The sequence below is a fragment of the Triturus cristatus genome, chromosome 12 (genome assembly GCF_964204655.1).
Source record: "Triturus cristatus chromosome 12, aTriCri1.1, whole genome shotgun sequence".
NCBI lineage: Eukaryota > Metazoa > Chordata > Amphibia > Caudata > Salamandridae > Triturus > Triturus cristatus.
The window spans coordinates 762,261,115-762,274,099 of NC_140595.1; the positions used below are offsets into that span (position 1 = coordinate 762,261,115).

The 12,985-nt window shown below is 41.6% G+C and overlaps 1 protein-coding gene across 1 annotated transcript in view; it reads right to left on the reverse strand.

The window, feature by feature from the left end:
- Window positions 1–1,333: 1,333 nt before the first annotated feature.
- LOC146782748 (extracellular calcium-sensing receptor-like) overlaps window positions 1,334–12,985 on the reverse strand; it is a 77,299-nt gene continuing 65,647 nt past the window's right edge. Inside the window, exons 4-6 of the mRNA XM_085637225.1 lie at window positions 12,125–12,349; window positions 2,345–2,468; window positions 1,334–2,253 (exon numbers count right to left, since the gene is read on the reverse strand). Of these exons, the coding sequence (XP_085493351.1) occupies window positions 1,334–2,253; window positions 2,345–2,468; window positions 12,125–12,349 (1,269 nt within the window). The remainder of the gene's footprint in view (window positions 2,254–2,344; window positions 2,469–12,124; window positions 12,350–12,985) is intronic.

Here is a 12,985-nt window from a genome sequence, read left to right on the forward strand (position 1 = left end):
AAGCACAATTCACAAATTACATCACGAAAGCAACATATAACATGCAAATTTTACTTAACTATCATTAATATGCGTACGAAATTTAATTTACGTATTAATTAGGCCATGCAAATGCAATCCCCACATGTATTTCTTAATTAGTAAGGTTGGTCTATCACCACAGCAAACTTATTAATGCAATTATTATTAATCAATTATTCTTATTAATATAAACCTATAGAATGGAGGGGGTATACACATTTTTTTTAAGAAAACCCCTCTCCAGCATTAGTCGTACATTTGGAGCAAATGTCCAACTTTCTCACTTCTCAAGCATTTCAATGTGTTCTCCTGAGAAGCTCCAGCTGTTGTACCTTCCCAGGAATACTGACAGATGGAAACAAGTACGTCTCCAGAAATGTAACAGGTGCACACTTTCAATCAAAGAAAAGAAATCCTTAAGTACATATGTACTTCCTAAGGTTTTCCTTTTTTCCCCCATATGGTAATTTTCCCTGTGGATGAAAAGCTTTTCTATCACACCCTCTTAATTTAGGTGTGTTATATTACATTTCCCACCCTGAAAAAAAGATGTACCAGTGACTTTACTATGAGTAAATCCCCAACCATTTTCAGGGTGAAAAAATACCTAGTGACATTTTATTAATTCCTACAAACTTGCAAGAATCTATCCACAGCCTGAAATGCTCACCTTCAACCCCTGGGAGGAGAGTTACTGACAAGTAAAATTACACTCTTCTGGTGCAAGCCCATATTTTGTCAGTGACAGAGCTCAATTTTCTTTTTATACATTCTGCTATTTGCACAACTTACTTCAAGTCTGTGTTGAAACAGCATTGTGAAACGGACCCTGTGTTCCCTGCTCAGATTTCTAAACTCTGGCAAATTGCCTAACCGTTGGTTTTGTAAACAAGCATTGCACACTGAGCCTAAAATAACACAGCCATTTATCATTCTCGATAAAGGACATTGCACAACCATCCACATCAACCTTGAAACAGTAAAACAGCTCATTTCCAGAAGGGCTCACCAAAGGAATCTGACTTACCTCAAACATGAGAAAAGGTCTCAGTATAACTTTAATTGAACTTTCCAAAAGGGTGGTGTACATTTATTTATATTTATATATAGATGTAGTCATGTATTTATTCTGTATCACTAATGCACAGTAGCATTTAAGGACCTGCCATCAAAATACTTTATGAACAAATCATACCAATAAAGGGCTGAAGTAACATTAATTTGCACAATAGTTTCAGGACTGCATATTCGGCACAACAATGCTCTGTCCACGTTAAAGAAAAATGTGTGTCCTAATGTGGTATATCTGTGGTTAAAAAGTCTTAGTGTGACCTGGAACCCGGCCCATTAGATCCGATTTTGTGTTTCTGTTTGGTCTAAAAAGGATGATGAAACACTTTGGAAAAAATATACAAAAAACTAGAGATAAACTTGACGATAAAATGGCAAAAATCTCCATGGCCACCATGTACTTGCCGTTAGTGCTGAGGTAGGCAGGAATAAATGAGATCCAAACGCTGAGGAAGGCGACCATGCTGAAGGTGATTAGTTTAGCCTCATTGAAGCTGTTGGGGAGATTCCTGGCCAGAAAGGCAATTACAAAACTTATGGTAGCAAGAAATCCAAGATATCCCAGCATGCACCAGAAAGCAATGGTGGATCCTTTGTGACATTCTACTGTGATGATACCAGGATGAGTGTGAGTGTTATAGACCGGAGAGGGAGGTGTGACAACCAACCAAACACTACAGAGAAGAATTTGGATTAGAGTACAGAAAAAGATGATTGTATATGACAACTGAGGCCCAACCCACCTCCTTAAGTCACTGTTGGGTTTGGTGGCATTGAAGGCAATGACCACCATGATGGTTTTAGCTAAGACACATGAGACACAAAGGGCAAAAGTGATGCCAAAACCTGCCTGGCGAAGAAGGCATTTCTCTGTTGAGGGGTAACCAATGAAAGCCAATGAGCAAAGGAAACACATGGTGAGGGACAAGAGCAAGAGGTAGCTAAGGTAACAATTGCTTGCTTTGACAATAGGTGTGGTTCTGTAATGAATGTAGAGTCCAAGGATGGCAACAGGAATTGACGAAGACAAAAGACTGACTGCAGCCAAGATGGCTCCAAAGGTTTCCATGTAGGAAAGAAACTCGGTGATCTTTGGGATGCAGCGGATCCGTTTGTCATTGGACCAGTGATCCCATGGACATTTGAGGCATTCAATGGAATCTGATAGATTACAAGAATGAAACATATTTAATTCTTATTGCTGACCACTGAAAAATCATAACTCAAGCTCTCATGTTGCAGGTCCAATTACCTGTTTGGTTGGAAATCTCTCCCCGCAAACAGGGAACACACTGATAGCAGCAAATGGGCTTTGTTGGTATAGCCACTTTTCTGAATCCAGGAGGACAGCTGGGACCACAAACAGAGGCCGGGACCTGGAGATAGCAAACAACAGTACATGAAAACAGAGGTGAAACATAATTCTCTTTCTGAATACACCAACTCCAATGGGCAAAACTGCAGAGACTACAGACACAATCAAAGCACAAAGGAAAACAAAACATGAGGAAACCTCAGTATTTCAAAGAGTCTGCGGGTGTTATTCTTTTCTTGTAATATGAGATGATTTGTGCTGCAAGGCGGGTGCTGCCTCAGCTAATGGTTTGCCAATGGTATTCATTTATACAAATATCTATGAGAGCATAAACAATTCACAAGATACTTTTAAATACCAGTCATTGAGAAAAGAGGCCAGAGGTATCATAGTGGTTTGTGTTCGTAAAGCTTCAACATAGTGGCATACTGTGCTTATGCAGATCCCCATTGTTCAATGCAGCAAACTAAAATTATAATTTGACAATTGATTTTCATACACAGTTGTCATATTCAATTCTAACTGCTCCTGAATCTGCAAAACTTCAAATGAATATTTATTTTTCAAGACAAAAAATAATCATTCAAAAGGGGGAAGTTTATCAGTCCTAACAATTTCAATTGTGAGATGGACAGTACTAGGATCAGGGGAGTAGGCAAGTGTCTCATGGACCACTGAATACTCTCATAGTATGTCTCCAATCTCACAATCCATAGACAAAAACACTGAAACAACCAAGGATTGCTACAATCACATAGTCAGGAACCGAAAGCTCTTGCTATGAGATTGAGTTCTGCTTTTAAGTTTTTCTGGACCCAGAGCAATTAAGACGATTGAGAATTGATGAGATACGCACATCTATATTGTCATCAGCAGCATCAGAACATTCCCTTATACAAACATCAATTTAAAACTGACCACAGAATGTCGAGGTGCTACAGACAGCCATCTTATAAATGTGGGGAATGGATACAGATTTACAAATCAAAGCACAGGGACTTGTTGCTCACAGCAGAATGCAGACACTTCTTCATGAGGTAATAGAAACCACTTATATGTCTTAACCAATAGCAAATTATTGAGACTCAGGCAATAAAAACTGTGTTCAGCTTCATGGAGATGTGCCAGAAACACTAGCATTCCCACTTAAATCTGCACAATCACTGAATGAATGAAAGAAGACCTTAAGACCTAGTAGACCCAGGAGAATTCCAATAATGGACAGAACTGAGATTGAGTCTGGTTAATGCCCCTGACTCTCAAAAGCCTGTACTTGTACCAGGGCTCTTACCATCTAGTGCTCCAGAAGCAGAAGTGCCACATCTCAGAAGTTTGGCCAGTGAGCACAAACTATGCATTTTGTCACAAATGACTCACTTGGCACTTCAAGGCACCCATCGCTGCATGTTGGTTACAAGAAAGCATTAGCTAAAAATACAGGTGGAAAACACAGTTCTTGTGATGGGAAAGTGTAGGGATAGGTTGTAGCTGCTACATAGCCTAGAACTATTTGACTGATTAGCTCACGGATGTCTTTGTGCAGTTGTAGTATCCAATTATAAAGTTGAATATTTGATTTGTTTATTTTCAGAGGATGAATACCTAATCCAAGAGAAAATTGTATAGATTTTATTATGGCATATACATGATATCTGTAGGTGGAATCTTCTTATTGAGGTCACCTGTTTCTACACCTTCAATCCAGTGGATTGCAGACCTAGACACTGCCGGGGAAATGAAATGATTATAAAATGTCTATCAACAACAATATCAAAGTAGACAACCATAATATTGACCACTAGCTACTTATAATTAAAACAACAACATTAATGAATCCAAAATATTGTTCTAGAGGAATATTTAAAGTTATAGAATATTTTATGCAAACACTTAGATTACCATTATATTGACTTTTTAAACATTACAAATTACAAAAGTATCAAAGCCAAAATGCAGCAATAAAATATGGAATATATAGTTTATTTTTAAATATATATTGTATTTCATTACAATTATTTTTGCATTTTAAATAGATGCATGCATTTTAAAATATATTTAAAATAAATAGGATGATTTTAACATGCTATTAATTTTTTTAAATGTACTTTACATTAAAATTAATTAAAAAATAACATAATTTCAAAACTAAAATATTTTATATACAAAAAATAAATCAATTTAAAAAACATTATTAATTTTATAAACAACAATTTAACTGAAATAATGTACAAAAAGTATCATTTTGTTTTCTTCAAATGATTAAATACATACAGATAAATCTACAAAAATATAAAACAATTTTTAATACATTTAAATTAACATGTATATTGTGGGGTAAGACAGACTTACTATTCCCACTCCAAACTAAGCAAAACACAGAAGAACATTGAACTCTAGAGGAGTCAGATTAACTATTCTCTCTCCAAACTAAGGAATACTTGGGAAGTGTTGGGCTCTGGGGAGTCAAATCTACTTTACCCACTCTAAAACTGAAAACATTGGAGAAAAAGTTAGACTCTGCAGGAGTCTGATTTACTATGCCCAATCCAAACTAAGCAACACTGGAGAAAGCACTAGACTATTATCAAGTAAACTACTCCAACTCCAAACTAAGGCCCTCATAATGATGGCGGGTGGACTGCCACCGACAGGCTGGTGGTGGCGGTCCGCCTGTCATCCAGGGCATCGGACTGGATGCAGCATTACAATGGTTGGACCGCAGATGTCGGGGGTAGCACTGTCGCCTCTGACAGGATCAAAGTTCCCTTAAGGATGGTGGTTACATTCCTAACCCTACAGTGAAGGCAGTGCCTGTGGAAGCACCGCCGTGGGAGTTAGGATAGGCCTTTCCAACTGCCTGCTTATGGTGGTCCCACCGTCATGAACAGGCAGACGGAAAAGGACTTAAGTGATTGGGGGCCCTACTGTTATGTGTCCCCCACAAATCCAGGTACGGATGTGCAAACAAATTGCCTTTTACTACTTACCCTGAGCTGCAGCACAAGCCACTGGAGTAAAAGGCACTTTATGACTGTCTGCCCAGTGGTCATTTCCTAATAGGGTAGGCGGGACTGCAGACTCATTGTTAGACGGTCTCCTGTCTAAAATGATGATGGTCGGCGGTCTGACTGACCACCAATGTAATAAGGCCCTAAGGGTCATTGGGGAAAACGATGGACAAAAGTCTCTGAGAACTCCACAAGAAACCCACACCTGCAGGCTAAAAGGATCACTCACATGGGGCCTTTTCTTGTGCTTCTGGGTTCTTGGCAGCTGCTCCCAGTTTCTCCAACATCAAAACGGCAATTACCTAGCTGAGAATTTCAGCTGCCTTTCAAAGCTGCTCTGCCATTCATTTTCATTCTCTTGTCTTTTCCTTTTTCATCACAGATGTTTCTTACTTGGTCTCATCCTGATTTATGTTTCCTGCCATATGGTGTTTGCTGTGATTTATTTTTCCTGTTCTGTTACGATATGGGGGCTTCAGCCTTGCTGGAAGTGGAGCCACAAAAAAGATGCGTTCCTTGGCTTTTTTCCTTGCTCCATTCAATTGCTGATCCTGACTCTTCACTTCTTTAGAGTTCCAGTGATGTATTCCTGATTACTGGCTTCTTCAATACTTTGAAATCTTCATTCAGCAAGGAGGTTTTATATGCCTTTAGATTTTTCCTCCTGAGAAAATCTCAAATTCAAAAGAACACTTGCCCACACAGTATTACAGTGTTTTGTGACACTATGGTTTCCAGAATTAGTATCTCTCAATTAGGACAGTGGGAGACCAGGGTCCAGATTATAGGTAAGCGTCCAGTCCTGAACAATGTAATAATATTTGTCATATAAATTTATATTTAGCACAATACATTAATTCTAATTCTATTTTTAATTTGAAACAATTATTTAAAAATCTTAAATTAAAGAAAATATATTTTTGAAACTCAGAAACAAATGTTTAAATAAAACAAAATTCAAAAAAATATTAAAACATTTTAGGCCAAAACAATTCACAAATGATTACCTTCAAATATATTAAAATATTACTTTAAGCTCTAACACTTAAAACCTTATTAAACCCACCATATTGAGGAATCAAGAGCATCATTTTACTATTCTTAAAAATTCATTAAATAAGTAAAAAATATTTTTAGGAAATAATAAATGAAAATAATATTTGAATACACTACCCACCAAACATACTTATAAAACTCAACTAATAAAAACATTACAATTATAAATCTAACGAAAAACACTAAAAATAATTAAAACATCCAAAATCAGTAAATTTACCTGTGCGTCACCCTGGGTAACTTGACACACAAAATAGTAAGGCTTAACTTAGAGGCAATGCGTAAAGTATTTATGCAACACACAAACAGTAATAAAGTGCAAACACAGCACAAGAAGAATTCCACATCAATTTAGAAAATAGAATACATTTAAATAAATTATTTGACACCAAAACAACAGAAATTCAGCCCTGGAACCACACTCTGTGGCACCCTCGCCTACAGACCGCCAAGCCACTTGCCCCATTCACCACCACCATCACAGACCTCATCGCACCCCACGCCATCTTCTCCATGGACTACATACTAAACGAAGACCTGAACTTCCACCTCGACAACCCCAGTGTCCCCAACTACACCACCCTCCGGGACAACCTCGCTAACATCAGACTGAAACAGCTCGTCACCATGCCGACCAACAAGGCAGGACACACCCTCAACCCCATCTTTGCAGGAGGAAACAACATCCACTTCAGCCACACCACGCAAACCCCATGGACAGACCACCACTGCGTTCACTTCTTCGTCAACACACCCAAGCAGCCCAAATCTGCTCTGTGCCCTCGCGAAGGAACTGGAGCAAAGTCGTTGAGGATCAGTTCAACTCCTCCCTTAACCACGACATCCCCACCACAGTGTCCGACACCAATGTCGCAGCCAGTGAGCTGCACAAATGGATCTCCAACTGTGCAGACAAGCTCGCACTACTACACAACTCCGACAGATAGCGCCTCAGGAAGGCCACTTGGTTCACCACTGACCTCCAAAAAGCCAGGCGCACCTGCAGACGTCTAGAGAAGGGCTGGAGGAACAGCAAAATGCCTGAAAACCACACCACCTACAAGAATGCCATGACGGAATACCACCAAGGGCATCAGGACCACCAAAAGGACCTTCATCCATAACAAAATCCTCGCCAACTCCAGCAACTCCAAGAAACTCTTCAGCGTCATCCAGGAATTCAACAAACCCCGCAGCAAAACCACAGCATCATCCTGTCCCAGGACCTGTGCGACAAGCTCGGATCCTACTTCCACCTGAAAATCAAGAGCCTATACATCAATTTCAATGGCTGGACAACCGACCCCAAAACCACCCCCTCCTCCGGGGACACCAGCCAGCCCACCATCTCCTCCTAGATACCTGTCACGACCAAGGAAACCACCACAACCATGAAAAACATCCACTCAGGGGCCCCCACAGACCCCTGCCCATCGCACATCTACCACAGAGCCACCATCACACCAGAACTACGACGCACCATCAATGCCACCTTCAAGACGGCACCTTTCCAGATGACTGGAAAAGCGAGAAGTCAGACCCCTACTCAAGCCCTCAGCAGAAACCACGGACTTTAAGAACTACGGCCCAAACCTCCTCCCCTTCATGGCAAAAGTCATGGAGAAAACCGTCAACACACAACTTACAAGGTTCATTGAAGACAACTCCATCCTTGACCCCTCCCAATCCGGTGTCTGCAGCAACCACAGCACCAAGACCGCCCCACTCACTGCCACAGATGACATCTGCACCCTCCTCGACCAAGGACACACCGCGGCCTTGATCCTACTCGACCTCTCAGCAGCTTTCAACACTGTCTCTCACTGCAAACTTGCCACCAGACTCCACAACACCGGCATACCCTCGACTGGATCTACTTGTTCCTCACTGTCAGAACCCAAAGAGTCTGACAGCCATCCTTTCGCTCTGAATCCACAGAAGTCGACTGCGGAGTACCCCAGGGCTCATTGCTCAGTCCAAACCTCTTCAACATCTATACGGCCCCCCTAGCCGCTATCATCAGACAGCACAGCCTCAGCATAGTATCATACACCAATGACACCCAGCTTATCCTCTCCCTCACCAAGGACCCCACCACCGCTACACTCAACCTCCAGGAAGGAATGCAGGACATTGCATCCTGAATGAGCAACAACTGCCTGAAGCTCAACTCAGAGAAGACAGAAGTCCTCGTCCTCATAACTTCCCGGTCAGCATGGAACAACACCTGGTGGCCCATCGCCCTCTGCAGCACCCGACCCCCAAGGACCACACCCCGGAACCTCGGCATCGTACTTGACTCCTCCCTCTCCATGAACCGACATGTCAACGCCATCGCCTCCAGCTGCATCAACACCCTCTGCATCCTCCAAAAGACCTTCAAATGGATCCTCCCGAGTCAAGGAAGACTATCACCCACACGCTCACAACCAGCAGTCTGGACTACAGAAAAGCCCTCTCTGCTGGGATCAACAAGTCTCTACTCCGCAAGCTCCAGACAATACAGAACTCAGCAGCCAGACTCATCCTTGGCATCCCTCAACATGATCACATCAGCCATCACCTACGGAACCTCCACTGGCTCCCCATCGAGAAGAGAATCACCTTCAATATACTCACCCAAGCCTACAAATGCCTCCACAACACCAGACCCCAATACCTCAATGAAAGAATCTCCTTCCACATACCCAAAAGAAACCTCCGATCTACCAACCATGCCCTTGCCGAAACCACATGCATTCGCCAAGCCAGAACAGGAGGAAGAGCCTTCTCCTACAAGACCTGGAACGAGCTCCCGATCAACATCAGATGCGTCCCCTCCCTGAACATATTCAGGAAAACACTCAAGACCTGGCTCTTCAACTGAACAGAGCTGCCTCACCCCCACACCTTGAGTCCCTCACAGGTGAGTAGTTCACTTACAATTCCCTGATTGATTGAATAATTGAATCAGTAGAACTAGAGTTATGAATTTGTAAACATTTAATAAAAACTATTGCGTAAAAGATCAAAGCACCAACTGTGGACATCTAGCCGCACAAGACTGGGTCAAAGTTGAAAAATATGTGAGGCTGCGATGGAGCTTGGTTCGGATACAAGAAGTTGATTGGGCACAGTCAGCACTTACCTTTGGACATAGAAGAAATTTCAAGAATAAAGTTTTGAGATGGTAAAGTTCAGTGAGGTAAAGCTGCTGGGTGTCAGAGGGAACATCATCATCGGGAGCCTCTGGACAAAGTTGCTGTGAAGGTTTCTCCAATCGGACGTAGTCCCTTTTTTGAAAGTTGAAAATCTCCAGCAGGATGAGGTCGGAAGCTGTAGAATGAGACAATCCCAGGAGGTTGGATACCCGTTTGACAAAGCGCCACTAAAAAGGATTTGCTACTGCAGAGAAGAACATATTGGAAGCAGCTGCAAAATCAGGGCGGTGAGAAGGTGGGTCCAAGCCTTCCCTCCGTTCTTAGAGCAGTTCTTAGCACAAACAATTCTAAGGTACAAGTTTCAGAATGTGTCTATCACGGCACCATGAGCACCACAGCCAAGTGTCCAGGAATGCTGGGGCACCGCTTGGGGGTCCAAGTGCAGTTTCAAGATGATACAAACCTTTTATGTCCCAGTGGCTCTGAATAGAAGGCCAGAAAGCTAGCCCTATAGTCGCTCGGGTAGTCTTGGGTTCAGGTGAAAATGCAGGGCCCAAGCAGCATGGCTGGCCTCTGAGTTTTCAAAGCTGGCTCAAGGCAGCAGAGCAGTCCTTATAGATGTAGCAAAGCAGTCTTGTGGAGTACACAGCAGGCCACAGCTGTAGGCAGTCCTCTGAAAATCCGTCTGCAGATCCATAAAGTGAACTATTTTTATACATGGTGCCTCCTTTGAAATTGGGAGACGTTTCTAGAGGTTTCACTTTGAAGTACTTGGAATTTTCTGACTACCCTGCCCTGGCTCAAAGCTGGCTGCCGAGACATTGCGGAGGTGACAGGCCCAATGTGTGAAGGCTGATCACAGCTTATTCAGTTGCAAGTGGGGCTGTGCAAGCAGGTGGTCCATTCAGGCACACTTAATCCCCCTATTGTATGACTGTCTGGGAGGAATTTACAAATTCTAACCGCCTGTTACACCCAGTCATGTGACCCAACTGGCTAACGGCAGTAAAATGGTGACTTTCTTAAACATATGCAAAATAACAATTGATGCACGGATTGCTGGAAAATGCAAACTTTCACCCCCAGTCGCAAGGATCTGGGTTTAATCCATCATTCTTTTGCTCACCACACCCCCCCAGTTTGGACCCAGCCATATGCAAATCAGTCTTGACCCTGTTCCTTATGGGAACAGTCCAGCCCAAACTACCGAGTCAGGTCCTCCCCGACCGGAAACAAGCATCCTTGGACCAGTTTCAGGGCATCATACTTCATCAGCCAGGATAGCTTGAATCCAGTGGTGTAGTGAGCATGAGACCCACGTTTGGACATACCCTTCCCACTTAGGGTGACATATGCAAAAGAAACAATTGATGGATGGAATGTTGGACAATGCAAACATTCACCCCCAGTCACACGGATCTGGGTTTAATCCATCATTCTTTTGCTCACCACACCACCCCAGTTTGGACCCAGCCATATGCAATTCAGTCTTGACCCTGTTTCTTATGGGAACAAACTGCCAAGCCAGGTCCTCCCTGGACCGGAAACAATTAACAACAAATTATAAATGACTTTACACATTTAACACTATAGCATCTCAATTAAACAAACATTGATAAATAAAAAATATTCAATAAATGTAATATAATTAAATTACTTCCCACCCTATTTCCCTATAAACCCACAACCCACTACGGAACTAAAAACGCAAAATTCTAATAAAAAAATATGAATAACTACTAAAATTTTAACACATATGATAACATTACAAACAATTACTATACAAAAAACATACATCATATACATATAAAATATATACTAAAATACATAACATTATTAAAAATCGATATTTTTAACAACTATATTTTTGCAAACGTTATTAAGCACTTCCATATTTTAAACATCGCTATTAATGACCTAAAATCGATATTCTTGACCACAATATTTTGTCTGTCGATATTTCTGACCCATGATATTTTCACCTCGATATTTGTGCAAGTCGATATTTTTACATCGATATTATGTCTCCTCACCCTCCTAGTCAATTTCTAATATATAGCTAAGCTATTCATCATGCTGGGCGGCTATAGAAGTCTCAGGGGACAAAATCCCTAGAGCTCAGAACAACAAGTTTCCAAACCTCTTTATGCTGGTTCTGAGGATACCTCAGAAAACTCTCAGTCACTTAATATCAGAACCTTTCTAACCCAACCTTCACCCACTCCCTATTTTAAAGAATCATCACTCTGTCTCCTTTTGAATTATTGCCTTGATTCTCACTGTTCAAAGGCTCTATATTTACTGGCGTACTATACTGTTTATCATGTTTATTGTGATCAGTTTGTGGGGTAGGAACACTATTTTCAACTGTTTACACAAAAAACGAATTAAATGAATTGAACAGGTGCTTTCTCATTTCGAGTTCACTCAATTTCATATTTCATATTCTATAGTGACACATTGCAGGGAGCAGAAAAAATAACTACACAGATGTCTAAAAAACTTTTACCTACCTGTGTGCTTCCTGCAGCCCATTGAACAGCGCTGACATTGATGATCAGAGTCTTCCCTGGATGGGCACTGTAATGGTAGGTTCCCACCTTCACTTGCCTGGTGGTGCCTTCAGCACCCCGCTGCCAGTTGACAATATCATATTGTGCTGGAGGGTTACCATTTTCATCAAAGAATGTCTCTTTGTCTTCTTTTTGCAGTTGCACCTTCCTAAGGTAGTGGAGGAGCTGTGGAGATGATGAAATCACTTTAGTGACAAACAGGTATTCCATTGCTTCTTCAAATATTTTTAAGAAAACAGCTTTCTCTTGCATCGCACAGCTCTGCCACGTTGTGATTTACACAGATAATTCAAGGTATCATGAGTAAACTAGTATTTCTAAGCCTACCTGTATCACAAACTTGCTAACAAATGCTCTATATGCTTGTGCTAAAATATGTTGGATGATTGAGGCCCATCCAAAGTAGCACTTGTTTTAACATGTGTGGCTTCTAAAACCATGACCAGGCCATCAGACTACTAATGGTTAGTGCCAGCTGATTATTTTTGTAGGGTACAGGCATTTTTGGCTCCATCACAGTGGGGAGAATACCTACTGGTTCTCCCTCGTAAATCTATGAAGTAGGTCATGATCGAGCCCCTTCATTCTCCCTGCCCCTATGTGCAGTGTGCATGACAGTGACTGAGAAGTTGTGAGGTGGAGTATCAGTCTTTGAGTCCACAAAAGGTGTATTGAACACCTAGGTGCTACATAGGTTTAGTGGTAGTCAGAGCTTTCTGTCTCGTATGTGTGCATGTCTGTGTGTTTGTGTCCTTGTTCTGTTCCTCTCGTTTCCCCTTCCTCTAGAATGTTTTTTAAAAC